Source organism: Aspergillus thermomutatus (assembly GCF_002237265.1).
Source record: "Aspergillus thermomutatus strain HMR AF 39 chromosome Unknown NODE_158, whole genome shotgun sequence".
NCBI lineage: Eukaryota > Fungi > Ascomycota > Eurotiomycetes > Eurotiales > Aspergillaceae > Aspergillus > Aspergillus thermomutatus.
This window is the reverse complement of record NW_020798207.1, coordinates 1-19,559: the sequence shown is the minus strand read 5'-3', so window position 1 is coordinate 19,559 and position 19,559 is coordinate 1. Positions and strand designations below refer to the sequence as shown.

At 51.4% G+C, this 19,559-nt stretch overlaps 4 protein-coding genes across 4 annotated transcripts; all 4 read left to right on the top strand.

Moving 5' to 3' along the window:
* Positions 1 to 472: 472 nt before the first annotated feature.
* Positions 473 to 3,275, top strand: CDV56_102554 (uncharacterized protein; the record flags this gene model as incomplete). The annotated part of the gene is made up of 2 exons (XM_026756173.1): positions 473 to 1,276; positions 1,347 to 3,275. 2 exons carry the CDS (start codon positions 473 to 475, stop codon positions 3,273 to 3,275), a joined length of 2,733 nt encoding a protein of 910 aa, XP_026612731.1.
* A 677-nt stretch (positions 3,276 to 3,952) lies between these two features.
* CDV56_101201 (uncharacterized protein) lies at positions 3,953 to 12,991 on the top strand (the record flags this gene model as incomplete). The annotated part of the gene is made up of 11 exons (XM_026754820.1): positions 3,953 to 3,970; positions 4,042 to 4,647; positions 4,889 to 5,168; positions 5,248 to 5,281; positions 5,332 to 5,461; positions 5,514 to 5,834; positions 5,901 to 5,978; positions 6,032 to 6,539; positions 6,589 to 6,641; positions 10,966 to 11,251; positions 11,316 to 12,991. The coding sequence occupies 11 exons, from the start codon at positions 3,953 to 3,955 to the stop codon at positions 12,989 to 12,991; spliced, it is 3,990 nt and encodes a 1,329-aa protein (XP_026612730.1).
* Positions 12,992 to 15,774: 2,783 nt separating this feature from the next.
* CDV56_100621 (uncharacterized protein) lies at positions 15,775 to 16,683 on the top strand (the record flags this gene model as incomplete). The annotated part of the gene is made up of 1 exon (XM_026754240.1): positions 15,775 to 16,683. The coding sequence occupies one exon, from the start codon at positions 15,775 to 15,777 to the stop codon at positions 16,681 to 16,683; it is 909 nt and encodes a 302-aa protein (XP_026612729.1).
* Positions 16,684 to 17,873: 1,190 nt separating this feature from the next.
* CDV56_100289 (uncharacterized protein) lies at positions 17,874 to 18,699 on the top strand (the record flags this gene model as incomplete). Its single annotated transcript, XM_026753908.1, has 2 exons — positions 17,874 to 18,009; positions 18,065 to 18,699. Coding segments are annotated over 2 exons (771 nt in total), but the record flags the coding sequence as incomplete, so codon positions are not given.
* Positions 18,700 to 19,559: the final 860 nt, after the last annotated feature.

The window sequence follows — 19,559 nt, the reverse complement described above, 5'->3', positions numbered from 1 at the left end:
AATTTTGCTTTTGTCCATTAATCTCGTACCGGCTACTTTGCTACAGACAATATGGCACTGAATCTTTTGCATGTACATACGTCATCCTGTTAATGCTCCCTGCCCAAATCAGACTCAAGTGCGGCTTGCATCTTTGCTTTCATGACTTCATCGGCTACTCAAATACACCAAGCAAGCATTGAAATTTGTGAGAAGAAAAATTGCGAAAGCGTCTAGGGCTAGAGCTTTAGCCTCAACACCGCTTGGACTGAATATATCCCTTGTACGACGAGTTCGCGAATCTTTTCACCGCTATTCATGTTGACCACTTTTTGCTTACCCCTGCCGATTTTAAACCCAACTGGACCATTGAGATCCGGCAAGCTTCCCTATGCATCAGGGGACCGAATCGCATGACGGCACAGTCGCGCCTAGTCCAGTCGTCCCAACTTGTCGGCCCAGCTCGTCCTTATCAAAGAACAGATCCCACAACATGTCCAGTCTTCCATCCAAAACACAATACTTGACTGCTGCTGAAGACGATCGACCGCGACAAGGTCCAGAAGCTCAGATGACGAACGAGGATATCACTGAGCTTGATCGCTTCCTTCAGTCACACGGGACAACTCCCGCTTCGCAACTTACGGGAGCGCGCGAACTACTAAAGGCCGGCCAGCGGCGTCTCCGGCAACTGGCACAGCTCCAATGGAAACCAACGGACCCCAAGATCAAAGCCGAAGAGGCGTCCCGTCATCTTCTCACCCTCCAGCAAGAGGGGTTTCTCAGTCTGCCAGCTCCAGCTGCCAAGAAATCTGGCCCCAAGAAAAGCCTTGACTCGACGATGCCGGGCTCGAGATCCGCGTCAAACTTTAGCTTCCGATCCACCTCTCAGCGAGACGTCGAAAAAATTGGTCAGCCATGGCTTGAAAATCCACTCGAAGTGTCGGATACACAACAGCTCAGAGGCCCCGAGCCGTCGCCATTAGATCTCGGCAATCTAACGTCCCTGGTTGAGGCGGCAGTGTCTTTCCCACTTCACTTTGATGACCCTCACCCACCGCCATACCAGCCGCCGGCCAACACGACCAGCGACGGGCAGATTGATGGTCAGGATTCTCGTCATGTCCACGGTGCAGCTTGCCAGCTTGAGCCCAAGGAGCAGCGAATGGAAGATCAAGATGGTCCATCCCTAGCAATCACTGAACAGGTTCTCACGAATGACAAAGGTCATATCCCTCCCATCCTAATTCCGGGAAATGGTGGAGCGTGTGATGACCCCAAAAATGGCAAAACTCAGGTAAGTGCATTGAGTGGACCTATATGCATATAGAAGCTTTCATGGCAGATGCTAACAGATGCATTGGCAGGCACTGGATTCTGCTGAGAATCAGAACAACTCTGCACAATTACCGGAACTCTCGACGTCAAAAGCAAAAGCTGTTCCTCGAGATCCGCCCATTCCGGTCACTCAGTCTTTGAAGCTCTTCCCTGACACGATGCCCCCGCGTGTTTCAAGCAAGGGAGCTTGGCGCATCCCGAACAATCGAATAGCAGGCAAAGATGCGCCAGTTTCTGCCAATACCTCCAGCAAGCAGCTGATTCATGCGCCTGCCGCCTTGAAAACAAAGACAGACAACCTCAAAAATTTAGCCAAAGTTCCATCGGAATTTCAGGGCGAGTCTGAAAGATCGTACCACTCAGGCAAGTTATCAACAACGCGGCCCAGAAAACCCAGTAGCGAGCCAGCCAGGAGTCCAATACATCCAGAATTTCCACAGTCGAACAATATACATCGTCCTGCCTCGTTACCGATGGGCACCATAGACTCATTTCCTCTGCCAGCGCCCATGAGACCTCTGCCCTCACTACCCGAATCGACCCCGGCTCTCAACACTGCCCGTCACCACAGCACCCCGATCAGCAAAGCAGCAACTCGGATCAATAGCAACCACTCGGACGCTTTTCCAACCACTACTTCTAAGAACCCCTCAGACGCCGAAGATGGTCGGTCGAATACACAATCTGCACTCCCTCGGTCGAGGTTGGTTGGGAAGAGCACACCCGCTGGCGAGCAGCGCAACTCTGTCAAGGAGACGGCGTCCAATCAGCCAGAGTCCGTTGTGAAAGTGGAACGAAATCGGGCGGAGAGTGTGCGTGCACTCAAGTTGAGAGACGTGATGGCAAGTCGTATCTACCTCGAAGGGCCAGAAACTCCTCGTGGGACGAGAAAGGGCAATGAAATCAATTCACCAGTATCTCCAAAGAGCTCTGGGCCCGGTCATGAAATGAGAAATCGCAACGAGAACAGGCCTCGAAAAAATGCATCAATCCGAAAGGAAGCAACTTCATCTGCTCCTTTGTCGCCTCCTCTTTCCCCACTTCCCCCTCCACCGTTCAGCAGGCGGTATGGCAGCTCGCCCACAGATATCATGAGAGCATCGACGGAGAGGAGAGAGCCATCGTCTCTCCCCGCCTCCAACCGAAGCTCCACGTTGTACCGAAGTAACAGCACGCGGAGCACCGGTGTCCTTCACGAATTGGCTTCTAGTGAACAGAACATTTCAGACCGGGCCGGGTCTCCTCTCCCTTCATCGGATGATGAGTGCATGGATAGAGGTGCATTCAAGTATGAGCTACGCCAAGGAACCAGCAGACGTCGACGAACGAAGGTAGTCACAAGAAACTCGAGCGACCTGTGTCTGAACAGACAACGTAACCCGAAGAAGTCTGGAATCCCGGATTATGTCGGACCCTTGACGCCGCGAAGGCAAAAAAGCCGGGTTCTGGAGGAAACGTCCCCACCGACGCTGGACTCATCGAATTCGTACCATTCTCGCGACCCTCGCGATAGGCGTGACAAATCTGCACACGCTCTCAATTCTCTTGAAGGGCGCATTGAACAGCTCGAGCGCCAGAACCGGATCCTTCAGGCAGCCCTTTTTGCGGCTTTGGACGTGGGTGTCAAACACAATATGGAAGCCCTGCTTGGGGGGTCAACGACATCGCTGTCCGCCTCTGCAAGTTCTTCAGGTGCGGAAAAGTCTTCTTCGTCCTCGACTGATCGATCTTCCAGGCTGTCTGGTCGCGCAGTAGTAAATGGAAGACACTCGGGCATGAAGAAACCCCTTCGCCGCCCGGAAAGCTGGATTGACAGTCCCGGCTCCAGTCTGCGAAGCGATTATCAGACAGATGACAGTGGCAGTGTCAGAGAGCTTGAGGACATGATCGAAGACCTTGAATTCACTTGGTCATCGGACAAGCCAGGTTCCAATAGGGTGGCGAATTGTCGCATTTAAGCATTTGATATAGTTTCTGTTTCTCGTCTGCCTAGGGAGGTTTCCTTTTAGTTTGCACAGTCTCTTGCATGGCTTCCTTTTGTTACGTGGTGGTTCAACCTTGGTTGCGTTTCCTCAACTGACATGATATGCTCAGTTGCACGGTCCAATCCGAAAATTGCGTTCTTTCCAGCCTCCCCTAGGCTGCCTTCTGAATTTTCACTTGCCTTGGCGCTTTATTTCTCCTTGCTTGTTGTTATTTGACACCGCAGTGATACCATTTTGTTTTGTCTTGAGACGTCAATAAGTCACTGTGCTTTCAATGCCCATTAGGCCGTTCTCAAACTGAACATGGCTTGAATATTTTCGTAAGCAGTTCGCAAGCATGATATTAATTAAGTATCGTAACCATAATCGAGCACTAGCCACCTTGAGGCAAGAGAATGAAGATTGTCTCTGCCCACCAATCCTGCTTAGTCATCCGAGTCCTTTTTGATGTTGATGTTGTTGGCAGTCGAGCAGCTTCAAGTCTCAACAACAAACACAAATTGGCAGTTCTCAAGCAGTTGACGACCTCTGGACCGGCAGATTGTCATCGAGATCAGGTGCAAGGAAGAAACCGCACGGATCCATCGCAATCACAATCACTCTTCTTTTTCCCCCTCATCCCAAACAAGCCCAATTACAATTGTTCGAAAATGGCATACGCAACAGCAGTAGGATACTCTCCCTGTCCCTGATCGAAGCCACACAGTAAACGTTCCAAGACTGACTTACAAACATCTAGAACACACAAATCCCACAACATGTTACGGCTCTACTTTCACATCTTACATCACGCCCTGGCGTACAATCCACCTTCATCCTTTCCCGCAAAGACGGATCCATAATCCAAAGCACCGGGCTCTTCGCCTCAGCACCGACGAGAAATAGCACGACAAGCGCGACACAGACCCCGCCCGCAACGGACGGCGCAAACAGCACTTCTACCCCTCCTGCAGAATCATTGGATCCTTCTTCACCCCCCGGCACAAACACAGTACCAGCCCCTACCGCCCAGAAACCATACCAGCCGTCTCAGGCGGAATCTCTAGCGGCGCGGATCTTTGCTTTCGTGTCGAGTGCGTCTGAACTGGGGATGTCGATGTCGCGTCCGCCCGCGGAGAATAGGGATAGCTATCAGACTGGGTTGAATGGGTCGTCTGAGCTAGGAGATGGTGCGGCGAGAGACGATGCGAGGACGGAGGGTGTGGACAGGGAGGAGGACGATGAGGTTAAGCTGCTCCGGTTGAGGACTAAGAAGCATGAGATCGTGGTCGTGCCGGATAGGAAGTATCTCCTATGTGTGGTGCATGATGCTGCGCATGCGCCGGGGGGTTCGGGGGCTGCGGGGGTGCGCTCTAGGTGATGTTTTGCTAGCTGGGGATTTGGCGTTGATGGCTTTGCTCTTTTGCCTTTTCTTGCAGGGTCTATTATAATTTCATTGCCGGTGTTTCTTTCTGTCTGTTGGTTCGCTGCGAGTGGTTCCTGGGCTCTTGTGTTGTTGCATAACTATACCCCCGTTGGAAGCAATGCATTTTACTTGCATATTTGGATCTTTTTTGGAGGTCAGGCTTTGCGACTGAGTGAACTAGGTGCTACAGAGTATCGCGCTATGCAATGATTGTGCCCTTGGTGATTTGGTGCCATCGGTTACCGATGGTGCAGCGGGGTGTTACCCCTCTCGCAGACAAGCTATCTTGATGGGGTTTCATCAGCTTATCAATGGTCACTGCGTCGTGATTCTGTCTGTATCCAGTTTCATCTATCCATCGCCATTTCGATCGGCAGAGATGGCTGCCGAATTTGACATTGCACAGGCTAGGACTCGTTTTCCCGCTTTGAAGCTAAAGCGGGTGTTCCTGGATAATGCAGGTTTGTTTTGATCCGGTCCTTGTCTTGTGAGCATTGCATTGCATCGCGAGCGAGTAGCTGACCTAAATCCCGTTGACAGGAGGCAGTCAGGTTTTGGACACTGTGATCGAATCGTGAGTCATCTGGGTAATTCGCTTGAATCCAGGTCTGATGCCCATGGCAGGATTACATCTTACCTCTCTACCACCAATGTTCAATTGGGAGCGACCTATGGCATATCTCGGGCAGCCACCGCTGCATTTGCTAAGGGCTACGAGGCGGCGGCAGAGTTTATCAATGCGAGTCCTGATGAGGTGTGTTCTTTGACCCTGGTAGCACCGGTATGCTCTGACCCCTTTACCTCAGATCTGCCTGGGTATATCAACAACTCAGCTATTGCACAACCTTTCGACCGCGCTGAGGTTCCAACCCGGTGATGAGTTGGTTCTCTCGAAGCTGAACCACGAAGCCAATTCAGCCCCCTGGGTTCGGGTCGCCGAACGGCTGGGTTTGCAGGTGAAGTGGTGGTCTGCATCGGATTCTAGAAACCCTGTTTGTGATTTGGATGAGCTGGGTCAATTGCTCTCGGAGAAGACGAGGCTCGTTGCATGCCCACATGCTTCGAACATCACGGGAACAATCACGAACGTCAGAGAGATTGCGAAGCTCGTTCATCAGTATCCACGGGTGAGTTTTGAAGGTGTTTTTTTTTTTTTTTTCCCTTGCTATGTGCTGATATGCTCCTTTCGTTAGGCTCTTCTCTGCGTGGATGGGGTTGCGCTTGCGCCGCATCGGCAGGTAGATGTGAAGGATCTGGATGTCGATATCTATGTAAGTTGGTGAAGATGGCTTCAGCGGGAGAGGTGCTCAGATCTTTCCACCAGGCGTTCTCATGGTACAAAGTCTACGGGCCGCACATTGCTCAATTATACGCCTCATCTCGAGTTCATGATCAGATCGACACCCTTGGCCATTTCTTCAAAGGCACAGACACGCTGGACCTGAAGCTGAATCTAGCATCCGCCAGCTACGAAGCGACACAGTGTATTCCTGCGGTTCTTGAATATCTTGGACCCAATCCCACAGCTACATGGGACAAGATCGCCTCCTATGAAGAGAAACTGCAGGCGATACTGCTGGACTATCTCAGGAGCGAGGATCAGATTACAATCTGTGGTGAGCCGTCAGCAAGCAAGGAGCTTCGCGTCCCCGTAGTCAGTTTCACAGTGCAAGGCATCAAGAGCCGAAAGGTTATCGAAGAAGTCGAGCGGCGGACGTGGTTTTGTTTTCGCCATGGCCATATGTACAGTCACCGGCTGTTGAACGATATCGTGGGTTTGGAGGATGTCGAAGATGGTGTAGTACGGATCAGCATGCTGCATTACAATACTGGTGAGTTTGCACTTGGAAATCTGTGGGAGCTTGCTGACCAGAATATAAGAGGAAGAAATCACCCTCCTGGTTGAGAGCTTGAAAGAAGTGATTAGCTCTCTGGTAAGCTCTAGAGCATGATAGGATAATAATTTTTCATGCAGCTTGTGAATGTTTATGATTAGCTCGCATGCTGGCATAGGATGAACATCGCTTTCTGCATATAGTAGATGCTATAGAAATGTGGCTCCTGTGTGTCCTCTATCTACGCGTAGGTGGACGACCATCAATCTCGATAGATCTCGACTCCTTTGCTTCAACTGGTTACAACAAAGCTATATTTTGTGGCCTGTAGCCTTTTGGGTCCAAATAGAGGTGTCAAGCTGCGTGTTGGTCCAATGAACTTTGTTGTCCAAAGTACCGACCTTTTCATTCTAGGTTCTCATCCGGAGTAGCAATCAACAAGTACATCCACATGCATGCATCTCTATGCATGAGTCCTGATCAGTCCTGTACTTCCTGCACCTCCTTCCACTGAACCAAATCTAGACCACCTGATAGTGCGAAATTGAGTTGAGGTTTTCTGGCAGCTACTCGGTAGATACATGCTGTTGATGTTCTCGCTTCTGGACTTTGTTATTGTTATGATACAGAGATAGCTGGCCTTTTGGACTTGTTGCGAGGATATATTTTACTCATACCAAGGACTCTAGAATGGAGACTTTGTGAATGCTGAGGGGTTTATTAAGCTTCCTCCCTTCTGAAGTTTACCTAGCTGTTCATGATATATCTACGTAGTAACTGGTATAGTAGTCTGCACTTGATTACCCCCATACCCCAGAGTCATACAGTCATACTCATTGTTCACGTCCAGCCAGTGACGTGAATCTCCCGATCCCTCACCATCTACAGACCAACTCGGAAACCCAGTCTAACCGCTCATGGCAGGTATGACCGTTTCCATCGACCAATCGAGGCAAAGCGAATTCGACGGCGGAAAATACTCAGTGGGGGATTGGATGCTGCCTCAGGCTTCCAGCCCCCTCTCCGATGGTTCTTTTTTCGGAGTGGCGCTAGGCCATACTGGGAATGGGGTGTGGGAGATGGTGGCGATGACGGTATGAGTCATGACGCGGAGGACTGAGGCACAGCGTTCGACCTCTATTTTGGAATTTGCTGGGCTGAGGAATTCAGAAGATGATGCTATTATTGAATCTATTATGGGGTAGTGGTCTGTCATTATTATGTTCGGCCTTGCGAACAGCATGACATATCTGATAACTATTGATCTGGATCGGACGGAGGAATGGCTACAGACTAGCTACTCCGTACAGTATGTACTCTGTTCTGGATCTGCATGATCGGGTGGTGACAGCGTTAGTCAGATTTTTGTCATGGATGTTATGTGTCGCGTCAGTTGCTGTGGTACAACAGCCTCTTACACTACTCATGTACCCCCGTGACTTATCCATCCTTTGTTGCTCACTTTGCAATCTAGTCGAGTAATCGAGGATAGAATGAACAGTAGGCAGAGATGAGCTGCCTAGTTTTGAAACAGACAATATTGTGGTTCTCATCTCAGGTGATCCTTAAGCCCACAAAGTGATAATTTCTGTTACTCATGGTTGAGGTGGAGAGGAGGGTCTTGTGGAGGGCTCTTGTGCTGGTGGTTTTCTGCTGCCTAGAGTATCTATCCATGATGGTTCCACAAGTACAGTTGTCATGTTATCTCCATTCTCCATACTAATATGTTGTCTATCAAATGCAACAAGCAGTGCAATACTTCATTTGTACGAGTAGGGGGCGTAGTGGTGCTCATGATCATCATGGTTCAAGACGAGGCAAACGTGCCTTTGCCTCGTCATCTTCTCGAGAGAGATAGTCCATACTCCATAAAGACAAAGCACACCAGCTCACAAACTATGGACCTATGCAGTATGTGTCACTCTGCCTCTGGGAGCTGCACCAGATCCTGACCGAAGGGTGGCGTGGGCTGGGAGCAAATACAGCCCGGGTGGTTGGTTGGCTGACCACCAACAACTTTTGGACCCGTTCGTTGTCAAGGAGCGGCAGAGTCAAACCGGAGAGGAAATCTTATTGCTCTCCCTCTCAGTACTCGTCAGCCGTCGAGGGAGCCAGTCATGCAGTTTGTGGCACAACTGGGTTGAGTTAGCAGCGAGGTTTATTCTATGGTGGCCTATAGTAATGATTCATTTCACCTTCATGTTGCATGGTTGGCAGACGTCTTAGAAACGTGGAGGAACTTACTCGAATCCTGTCATTTACCTAGCCGATATCGCGAACTCGCCATCTACTGACGACACACTTGCTAGCAACGTACTCCATAGACTACTGCTAGTTGCAATCATAAGTTTATAATGCTCATTATAATGATCATAAGGATGACATTATAGTTCCATGGTACAGAGTAGACATACTCGTACCGAGTGCTAGGTCAAGGTATCACTGCTAAGTCTTTGATAGATTGTGATAATATGATTCTAAGCAATCGAGGCTGTTGAGAATGAACAAGAACTATGGATTTATATGGTTCTACACAAGCTGAATGCTATCTTATAGAAAGCGCCGAGTGAACATGATGGTGTTGCGTGGTAGCTAGTAATATCTTAGGTAGAATCCTAGTATTCACCTATTGAAGAGTATAGACATCAAATTATCAACCTTATCAAGATACATCAAAAGATACAAGAGAACAATAGTAGAATATTTGACAGTAGAGTCGTCGAGTATCTCCTCCTCTTCTCCGTAGTGGACCAAATTCCACAGAGCATCCCCTATCTCGGAAGGAGTCATACATACATCCGCATCCGTCCAGCCCAGTCCCGATCGCGCCCTGATTACCTTAACTACTGACTACCTACTCTCTCGGAAGACAGAGTGTGAAGACGTCCCCTTTTGGTGTCATCGTCATTTCCTCCCTTCTGTTATTGTTCTGTTTCTTTTGATATATTCTTCTGTTACTCATCTCTTTATTATTGCCTGTATCAATACTACTCTCCGCTCATTCCTTTTTTCGCCTTCGTTGGCAAAAAAAAGCGTGGTCCCTGCATCCGCTCTTTGACTCCCTCCACCCCCCGAATTTCCGCCACTTGAGTGTCTTGCCACAGGTACAGACGGAGGTGAGTAACCAAAATCTTCTGATTCCTTTTTGCCATTCAACATTTTCCATCTTCCTCCAATATTTCCTTTCCTTGTTCCACGGGCTCTTCCAAAACGTGCACTTGGAAGTCACCGTATTTCCCTCTCTTCACCTGATCCTTCTTTTCCCTTGGACTGGACCGCCCCCCAGGTTAGTTAGCCACTGCTCTGCCTACCTTAGTATTTGCTCCGCCCTCCACAAGAATAGGTAGTCATCAGGCAGCGTTTCCTCGGTTCCCGCCTGCTGGGGTTTTCACTTCTTGGAAGGGAGGAGTCATACTTCGGATAGCACCGTTCTAAATTCAAAAATAAAGGGTCTCTCTCCTGACTTAGCATCCGTTGCTGACTGTTCTCTTGTCGCCTCAGCCTAGTCGAGCCTCACGACTCATCCCGCCGAACCCTCCGTCCTTTTTAGCCACCCGATAAACAGCTGACTGCCTGGACAAGCATCAGTCCTCCACTGGAACTGCCTGCTTGTTGGTCAGTCCGCCGTTCTATCGGCACCTTTATATAACTTCATTCATATCCTTTTGATGATCAAGATGTACCCTGTTTACTCGATCTCTTCCGCTCCGATCGCCAGCTTTGCAGAATCCTCAGCCCCAGATCTTCAAGCCTCCGACAAGACTGTCATGGTTGTTTAAACAACAGACCTATACAGTATCTATCACTCTTGAAATAAGCTTATGTCGGTATACCGCGACCTACGCATACTTCTCAAACGTGATCTCGGCTTTTGATCTACTACGGACTCTACGAACGGTGATCGGACTCGTGGACGTTGAACACCCTCCATTCATCCTACCATAGTTACACCTTGACCTCTTCCGACTCCTAATATCTTCGACGTCCATACCTACTTTGACCCCCTAAGCTCCTCTCCCCTCGCCGCCACTTTTTTGACAAGCTGGCGATCTCTCATAACTAAGGCACGCCGTCGCCTGTGAACAAAAAGACGGTATCTGTCTTCCTGGTACCTCGTTAACGGTTATTTGCGCAACGGTTTTTTGACAATATCACGGTTCAAAATCGCCCATCACCTATCTTTAATATTCGGTTCCGAGGATTGTATAACCAACCGAACTACTTCTGATATCGGAAAGTGGTGGTAGGTTGTACGGTTTTGACTACCCCGAATATGACAGGGATGGACGTCTTGGGTTTGAGGGACTCAAACCCGAGCATTCAATACAAAGCGCCCTATGCTCATCCTTATGCTTCGTCGATCTCCTCCTCGGCGTCTTCCTCCTCCTCTTCCGTCTTTTCCCTGGATTGTGTATCCAGCCAGAGCTCCATCTCGTCAACTTCTACGAACCCGGTTGATGTGATCTGGGAAAATGAAGGCGAATACCAGGTGGCTGGAAGAACCTTGACTTCTGCGACTAGCTCGCGTGGCGGTGTGAGGGTTGTTTTGCCCAAAGCTACCGATGCGGCGGTCGCGCCTGAGTTGCGGAGACACCCTCGGCGCACCAACAGCTGCATGGCTCAGTCCAGTGGCGTCAGTTGTGCCCGTCCTCCGCCGTGCCTCCTGCGACAGTCTGATCGGAAGGTCAACTTTGTTGACAATCTTGTCGGTGAGTGAATGTTTCCTTTACTTGATTTCCATCTTTCTAAAGCTAAATGCTCTTGCCCACGAAGACACCGCATCGCAGATCGTGGAGATAATCTGGCCCTTGTCAGCAGTGGCATCTCGCAGCGACTCTGCCACAGGTTGCAAAGGTGTTTTGCCCCTTCGTACTTTCATTCAGGAAACTCTCCGTCGGTCGCGCACCAGCTACAGCACTCTGCAGGTTGCCCTGTATTATCTGATCAAGATCAAGGAGCACGTGCCTCGCTGTGATTCGGAACAGGAACAACAACCGCGGAACAAGCCGGTCTGCCGTGCCATGCAATGTGGCCGTCGCATGTTCCTTGCAGCTTTGATCCTTGCATCAAAGTACCTTCAGGACCGCAACTACTCCGCCCGTGCTTGGAGCAAGATCTCCGGTTTGAATACAGCGGAAATCAACCAGAATGAGTTGATGTTTCTTGAAGCGGTTGGTTGGAGACTTCACGTTCCTGAAGCCACCTTCCAGCGTTGGACGGACATTGTCCTGAAGTTTACCCCTGGAGCTGGTGGGCCTTTTGCCGGGGAAGGGCAGTGCTGGCGAACGGTCATCCCCAAGCTCACCCCTGAATTGGACACAGTGGATGTTGAGCCTTCCACTTCCTCTAGCATGGGAGGATTCGAATCGGGCCTCGTGTCTGACTCACCTTCTCCTCGTTCTCCACCGACGGGTGAGCATCCCAGCCCGCCATCCGTTTACAGTCAGGGGCTGGCGTATCAGCGGTACTCGCCACTGTCTACTGGAGCTTCGTCTCTTCCCTCCATGCCACGACCACCTATGCTGCCAACGCCTCAGTTGACGCCTCAGACGACCATTGCTACCACTCCTGCTGCGAGTGCTAGCGCCTTCTGCGCCCGCCGGGCTTCCATCTGCGCTGCTATGTCTCAAGTGCAAAACATGTGCATGGCGCGGTCGACTCTCGACCAGCGCCCGTCGCTGGCGTTTTGCCCAAAGGCTAACACGTTTGATGGATACCCGACCGTGGTTCGCAGGTCGTCTCTGGCCCGCTCGACTTCTTCGGCGTCATCTCCTGATTCGATGATTTCCGATGTGTCGACGCTGTCATCGTCGAGTCTGTCATCTTGCTCTTCCGGGTCTGCTCCTGTCTCCTCCATCCTGGGCACTTGCGCCTCTGCCAAGCCTCGCTTGGCTGTCAAGGCCACGCTTCGATGCACCAGCAACTCACTCAAGGAATGTCGGAAGGCTTTGGCCATCGCGTCTCCTATCGATGAGGGCTCGCTTGGTGACGTCTACAGCTCCCCTGAGACCTACTTGGGCGCAGTTGGCCAGGTCCCGGATCTGTCCAATTTCTCTCTGGGCACTCCCGTTGACCATGAGGCAGCTCAAAGCCTTTGTGAATTGTCGGGGGCTATTTCCCGCCCTGCCCAGACGTTCGAGCAAGGAACAACGGCTCAGCGACAATGCCGGAAACGTGGCCGCACAGGCTCCGAGGATCTTCTGTGGCAGAACCATGTCCGCCACCTGATGAACCTCAATGCGCGGAACGAGGGCAAGGCTTCGGATGGTTCCATGGGCGATATGCTTTCTGATTCGAAACATCCTCAGTCTCTCTCCGCTGCTCAACTCAGTCTCCTGACTGTTAGCGCTCCTTTGTCTGGACCAGCTGGCATGAAGCGTGCTTGCTGTGGCAGCGAAGCGAGGAAGATTGCGCTCAACCCGAGCGTGCGATCGGAGTACATGGGCTAGCTTTGTTGATGATCCATCAGCTGCCAGGCTCTTTCCTCTCTTGTCCTTTTTTCTTTCTTTTCTGTGTAGAAAGGAAAAGTGGCTTTTTAGCTTATTGCTTAGTCCATCATATCTCTCTTTTCTTTCATTTATGATCTCGTCGATCGAGTGACGTTCTTTCCAGGCTTTCCCGACGGCGCAGAGGTGAACAACGCAGGCAACTGGTGGGAAAAGTTCTTTCATGCGGCGAACTTTATCTCGAGTTTTTCTTTCTGCATTTGGAGAAAATGATCTCTTGGTTGTCATGTGTATATACCCTGCTGTTGTTGGGAGTTTCAGACGGCTGTCTGCGTTGAACTCTGCGTCTTCGGCCTGTTCGCTACGGTGGTTCTGTTACCAACAGATTTACTGATGTACGATGTATGCCAGGGTGGGCTCTTGTCCCTGTGAGCTACCGCTTAGTCCATCTTTTTATCATCTATCTCTACATTTCTCTGCATCTATTGTCGGTCTTATTATGCGAATGGAGTGTGGCGGGAAAGGAAGGCATTTTCATGGTTTATCTATATCTTTTGTCCTCGTTTTCTCTATTTTGTTGGATGGAGCAGCGGTTGGGAACGGTCCATCTTCCTAGCAGGGCAAGGAGTGCATATCTATCTATTCTAGGTGACAACTTCGTCCTACTGGCTAACCCAGAGTTCTTACAAGTTACCTATGTCTGCTAGCCCGTGGTGACGGTTAGGATCAGCAGCATCCAGTGATACACTGGACGCACCTAGGATAGCCAATCACAATGTAATCACCTACATACTCTCATGATTTCTGTCTGACTTGTCGTAGCATGATCTGATCCCTTCGGTGAGAGATGGCTGCCTGATCTCGGAAGATCCAAGGATCAGCAGTTCCTGTGCCACTCAGTGACTCACCGCATCTTGTAGCTAGCTGAAAGGTTGAGCTGTGGATTTGAGGTTTGACCGGTGAGTCAATGTAGGGTTGCAGCCTGAGGCAGCAATGATTAAACGGGTGAAACCGGAAGACCAGGAAAAATACTTGGGCACCTCGACAACTGGCCACCTAGCTAGGGGGTCGATCCTCTTGAAGAGCACAGAAAGGGCATAATGCGTAAATGAAAAAAGAGGCATAAAAGATTGAAACATACAATAGCTGCGATCCACTGGTGTTCACCCATCCAAAACCAGGCGGACAAACTGAGAAATTCTTCCCAGGAGCCACTGCTCTGCGCTCGAGATCCTCCCCCGAGTGAACCTGAGGCACCGGGGCCGCCGAACTCAATCTGCTTTGACATTGCTTGGTCCCCATCAGCTTTGCGATAGAGGACCATGAATTCCGGGGCCTTCCCCTCTGTAATTGATTCGAATGAGGCGCCGTGGGATATCATCCTTAGAGTATCCTGGCTTCGTATCATTCACGACTTCAAGGGCGAAATCCGGTGGACTGGCCACACTTGGAAACATGGAGGAATCAAGGTACGGTAAGGATCAATTGTTCACCTTCCTAAGCTTACCATTCCTATTCAGGATCTTTCTGTGATTCCTAGTGGACAATAACTCCCAACGATCTGATATTCGGAACCAACTCGAGTCCCTAGCAGTTCTCAAACTTTGGTATGCACCTTCCATACCTTCGTGGCAATCTGCTCCAAGTCCGCGGTACTAAATTCGACCTCCCCTTCGTTCGGGCCCGCGGGTCGAAGGAAAAACCCGTCGACTGGCAGTACCAGAGGGGTCCCAGAGATGCGAATCGGGTGCTGGGCTGTGGCCTGTCTCATGATCGCCTTGACTTAAGAGCGTTCGCCGATGACGCGGTCTGCTAGCGAGGAGCGCTCGGGAGTTGCAATAATAGGATATGGAAGAGGGTTCCTTATCGTGGTCGATCGAAAGGGATCTGACCGATGGAGATAGAGCTCAATCGAAAGTTTTTTCGCGTATCATCTGATTCTCGGAGAGTCTGGCGGCGATGGAAGGTTTTCACCTGCATTGAACCCATTGAATGCCATTGCTCCGTGCTCTTCCACAGGACTAGCTCGGGGTTATTGGACGGGATGGGTATAGGGAAATCATAGAGGGATTGATCTTACCCGCCTCGTTTCTGGACCTGGAGCATAAGGGTCCGTTCGTTAACGCCTCAAGGGAGCTTGAACGTGATGCTAGCAGACTTGCCAGCCAAGGTGCGCTCTCGACCGGGAAAGTGATGTGAAAGAGAATGATGAGCTACTTCAGAGGAAGAGAACAAAAAGAGAGTAGGAATTACTGTGAATGATGACCTTCACTACTTCACCAGACTAGCAGATCAGTGAATCTGAAGAGTCATACTCCAGTGATGGTAAATATAGTGATCACCCTGATGTAGCTTTGCTTACCAAACTATACTGTAACACAGTCTGAACTAGGAGGCCATGACATCCTTAAGCCCATCTATGTATAAGTGGCTATGCAGCTTCTCCAACAAAGCAGAAATTTGATGCCAAACTGAAGACAAAAGGTAGATACGAAGGTGACTGCTAATAGTCACGTGCCAGCAGCCGAGGTTGACATAGTGTGGCCTAGCTGCCTGAGGACTAGCAGCATCAGATAAGATTAGATGGCTGCTGTTGTTTCCCTCTTCCCCTCACCTGCGTCTGATCATCTGCTCAAAGCCTTCTGTGTTAGTTGACAGCCAACGGGGCCATTAAAGAGCTGACCTTTTCTCTATACGGAGTACTTTCGTCCATATTTCCACAGACTTACTACCATTCAAAGCATCTCGCCAACCAGCCCGTCTTTCCGGTCGTTTCTCTCGCAAAGATGGGTCGTGCCGCCCTTTTCTCCGCACTTGCTCTTCTTGTCGGCCATGTTCTTCAAGCGACCGCTATCCCACCGGCCCTTCCGCAAGATGATACTCTCAACCAGATGCTTCTCAGCGACCGTTATCTAGACCAATCTGTTTCGTCCAAACCGACGGAAGATGATGTCCAACACAGCGATGTCATCCACGTCGGCAACGACACCCCAGAAAACAGCCCCGAGACAATGCGAGCACCATCCTGGTTCACCTCAACACTCATGGCCCGTCGCCTCCTAGCCCTCTCAACAACCGGCACCGTCTCAACCATCTTCCCCGACCCGCTCCCCGCCAACGCCCGCGCGCCCGCCTCCGTAGCCGGCCTCTCCATCAGCCTCCCGGAGTACATCGCCGACTGCGACGAATACCTGCCCGCAGACGTCAGCAACGGCGGCGACGGCAACCCGACCCTCCTCGCCCTCCGCGTCTCAACAACCTTCCGCAACACCGCCGCCGGCTCAAACATCAGCCTCGCAATCGACTGGTGGGACCACCTGAACCAGACCCAGCCCGTCGCGCCCGGGTTCCCCCCTAGCGAAGCGGGCCTCCCGCGCGTCACGCTGATCGGGTACGTGGAGCCGTTTGATACACCTGTGCACGGGGATACGGAGGCAGCGCTGGAGGAGTGCTATCTGCGCGCGCATCCGGATGCGAGTGCCTGGTTGCCGGGGAAGCCTGGGGCGCCGCATTCGAGCTACTGGGCGAAGATGGTTGTAGAGCAGGTGTATTGGATCGGCGGGTTTGGGGGCTTTCAGCAGATTGGGTGGATGAATGTCACTGAGTGGAAGGGGATCCGGCGTGTAGGGAGTCTGCCTGGTGTTGGGGATGGGAGGGGTTGGGAGGACGTGAGACTTCCCGGGGAGAAGGAGTAATTCTTTTATCTCTAGGTGTCCGAGGGGTGATGAGATGCTTGCTACTGTCTTAGGTGAGCGATCAAGGTATGCCTTTGGGGAAGAGGGTTTAGTAATGTGGCGACGGCTCTCGTCCTGTTCATCTCAGACAATAATGCCAGTCTCGAGGCGGCTAAGAATCGGTGTATGCAGAATGGCAAATTTCTAGAACAAGACGAAGAAGTTTGCACCGTCAACGCACAATACCAGTGTTACGTCAATGGTTGGGCATTGTACTCGAGCGTTCATCGTAATGACCAGATCACTGAATCCGCGTATATATCCTTCGCGTATACGCTGGGAGCATTGGACAATCTGACACTCTGAATACTCAGCTAATGATGAGCTACCGTGTTTTTCGTGGATTAGTCTGGCATGGAGTACGTGATTTAAATAATGGCCTGGTTTCTTTCCCAAAAGTTATTTTCGAAGGACTTGTCTCTTCTTTGGAGAGAGGCAACTAAGTGAAAGTATGCATCATCATTCATCCGTACTTCTAGACGGCCACTTAACCTCCAAATGAACGATAAGACTACAATCATCGGAATCTACCCCAATACAAAGACAGCGCAAAATGAAGGAATCACGGAAAGTTACCATCGCGTCGATCGACCCCAATTTTCTTGCCATAAATACTGCCAGAAGGACCTTGCTCTAGCTACTTATCAACCACGAGGGACGCGGAGTCCTCCGCACGAATCGCCACACTTGGTTCTCTTTTAAGGATCAGACAGGATTCTTATCAGACTTTTAATGGCGTTACAGTCGAGGAGGATTCGCCAATGAGACGATGAACCGATAAGTCGACGGTGCGATCGGCCTGCAGGGATTCAGCTGGCTTATCAGCATGGCGAGCTGGCTTATCTTGAGGTCCTGCGACTTTTGGGGTAAGTCATGGTGTTGATGCTTGGGATGTAATAAAGAGGTAGATTCCTCTGTTCAAAAGCCTGGATTGGCCTTGTTTACTTGATAGACAGTCGACAGAACATACTGAGGGTGTGTCCCTGAAGAGTGACGCGGATTGCTTTCGACGCTGCATGCCCCCTCCCTTGATAAGCCGTCTGCATGCAAACATAATTGCTTTTTCTCTTGTCGAGTTCTTCATTATTGACCTGTGCTCCGCATGATCTCTTGTTGGACGTTCTCTAGTCTTAATACTCCATCGTCCCATAATGAAATTCAGACGACCCCGTCTCCGTGTCGCCCAGCCCAGGTCGGCTTTCGCAGAGGGAAATGCCCGCTGGACCAACCTCGATCTCGACCCCGTTCCCCTTCATCGTCGACAATGGGGCCCATTGAGTTTTGTCGGTGAGATCCAACCGGTTCACTTTGGGTCTTGGATCATTGACTCTGACATTGGCAGCGTACTGGATCTCCGACGCTTTCAACGCCGCAACATGGCAGTTTGCCAGCAGCATCATCGCTGTCGGGCTGAGCTGGCGCGAGTCCCTTGCCATCGTGGCCATCTCCTTCTTCATCATCTCCTTCGTCATCGCCGCCAATGGTGCCGTCGGCGCCATCTACCACATCCCGTTTCCCGTCATCGCCCGCGCGAGCTGGGGCTTCTGGGGCTCCTATGTCGCCATCATCTCCCGCGTGATCCTGGCTATCTTCTGGTTTGCGATACAGAATGTCAATGGGGGAAATGCCGTGAGATGCATGATCGGCGCCATCTGGCCGAGTTTCTTGACGTTGAAGAATGACATCCCCGAGGACCAGGGCATCACGACCGCCGGGATGGTGGGATACCTGATCTTCTTTATTGTGCAATTTCCGTTCCTGTGCATTCACCCGAATAAAGTCCGGTGGCTGTTTGTCGCCAAATCCGTCCTCGTGCCCATTGCGTGGCTGGCGATTCTCATCTGGGCGTTCGTGGCCGAGGGCGGCGGAGCGATGTTTGACCAGAAGCCCACCGTTTCCGGGTCCAAGTATAGCTGGCTGTTCCTGGCGAATATGACTTCTGTACTGGGGAACTATGCCACGCTCAGTGTGAATCAGGTATGTGATGCATCCCAGAGGTAACAACAAGATGCTGATCACCGACAAAGTCCGACTTCTCTCGGTACTCCCGCGTCAGCCCCAAGTGGCAGCTCCTCTACATCCCCATGCTCCCCGTCGTCTTCACCTTCATCTCGTTCATCGGCATCGCCGCCTCCTCCGCCGGCCAGTCGCGCTACGGCGGCGATATCCCCTGGGACCCGATCGTGCTGATCAGCCACTGGTCCAGCCGCGCCTGCCGCTTCTTCGCCGCCTTCTCCTTCGCCCTCGCCTCCCTGGGCGTCAACATCTCCGCCAACTCCATCTCCGCCGCCAACGACCTGACCGCGCTCGCACCGGAGTACATCAACCTGCGCCGCGGGCAGATCATCTGCGCGCTCCTGTCGTGGTGTCTCGTCCCCTGGAAGATCCTCGCGTCCGCGGGGAACTTCCTGAACTTCATGTCCGCGTACGCCATCTTCCTCGGCCCCATCGGCGCAATCATGCTCTGGGACTTTTGGCTCGTCAAGCGGGGGAAGTACGATACGCTGGCGCTGTATCAGCCCTCGAACCCGACGTACCGGTATTCCGCGTGGGGTACGAACTGGCGCGCCATCGTCGCCTTCCTGGTTGGCGTGGCGCCGAATCTACCGGGTTTGATCGCGTCTGTGAACAGTAGCATTGATGTCGGGGTCGGGATCCATCCGTACCAGTTTGGGTGGCTGTTAGGGTTTGTGGGGACGAGTATCGTCTATGTGGGTCTGTCGCTTTGGTTCCCGGCGCGGGAGAGCTTGATTGAGCGGGCTGTGCTGGCGGATGAGATCTATGATACGAGGGGGACGGTTGAGGGGGTTGATGCGGGTTCGGAGGAGGTTTTGGGC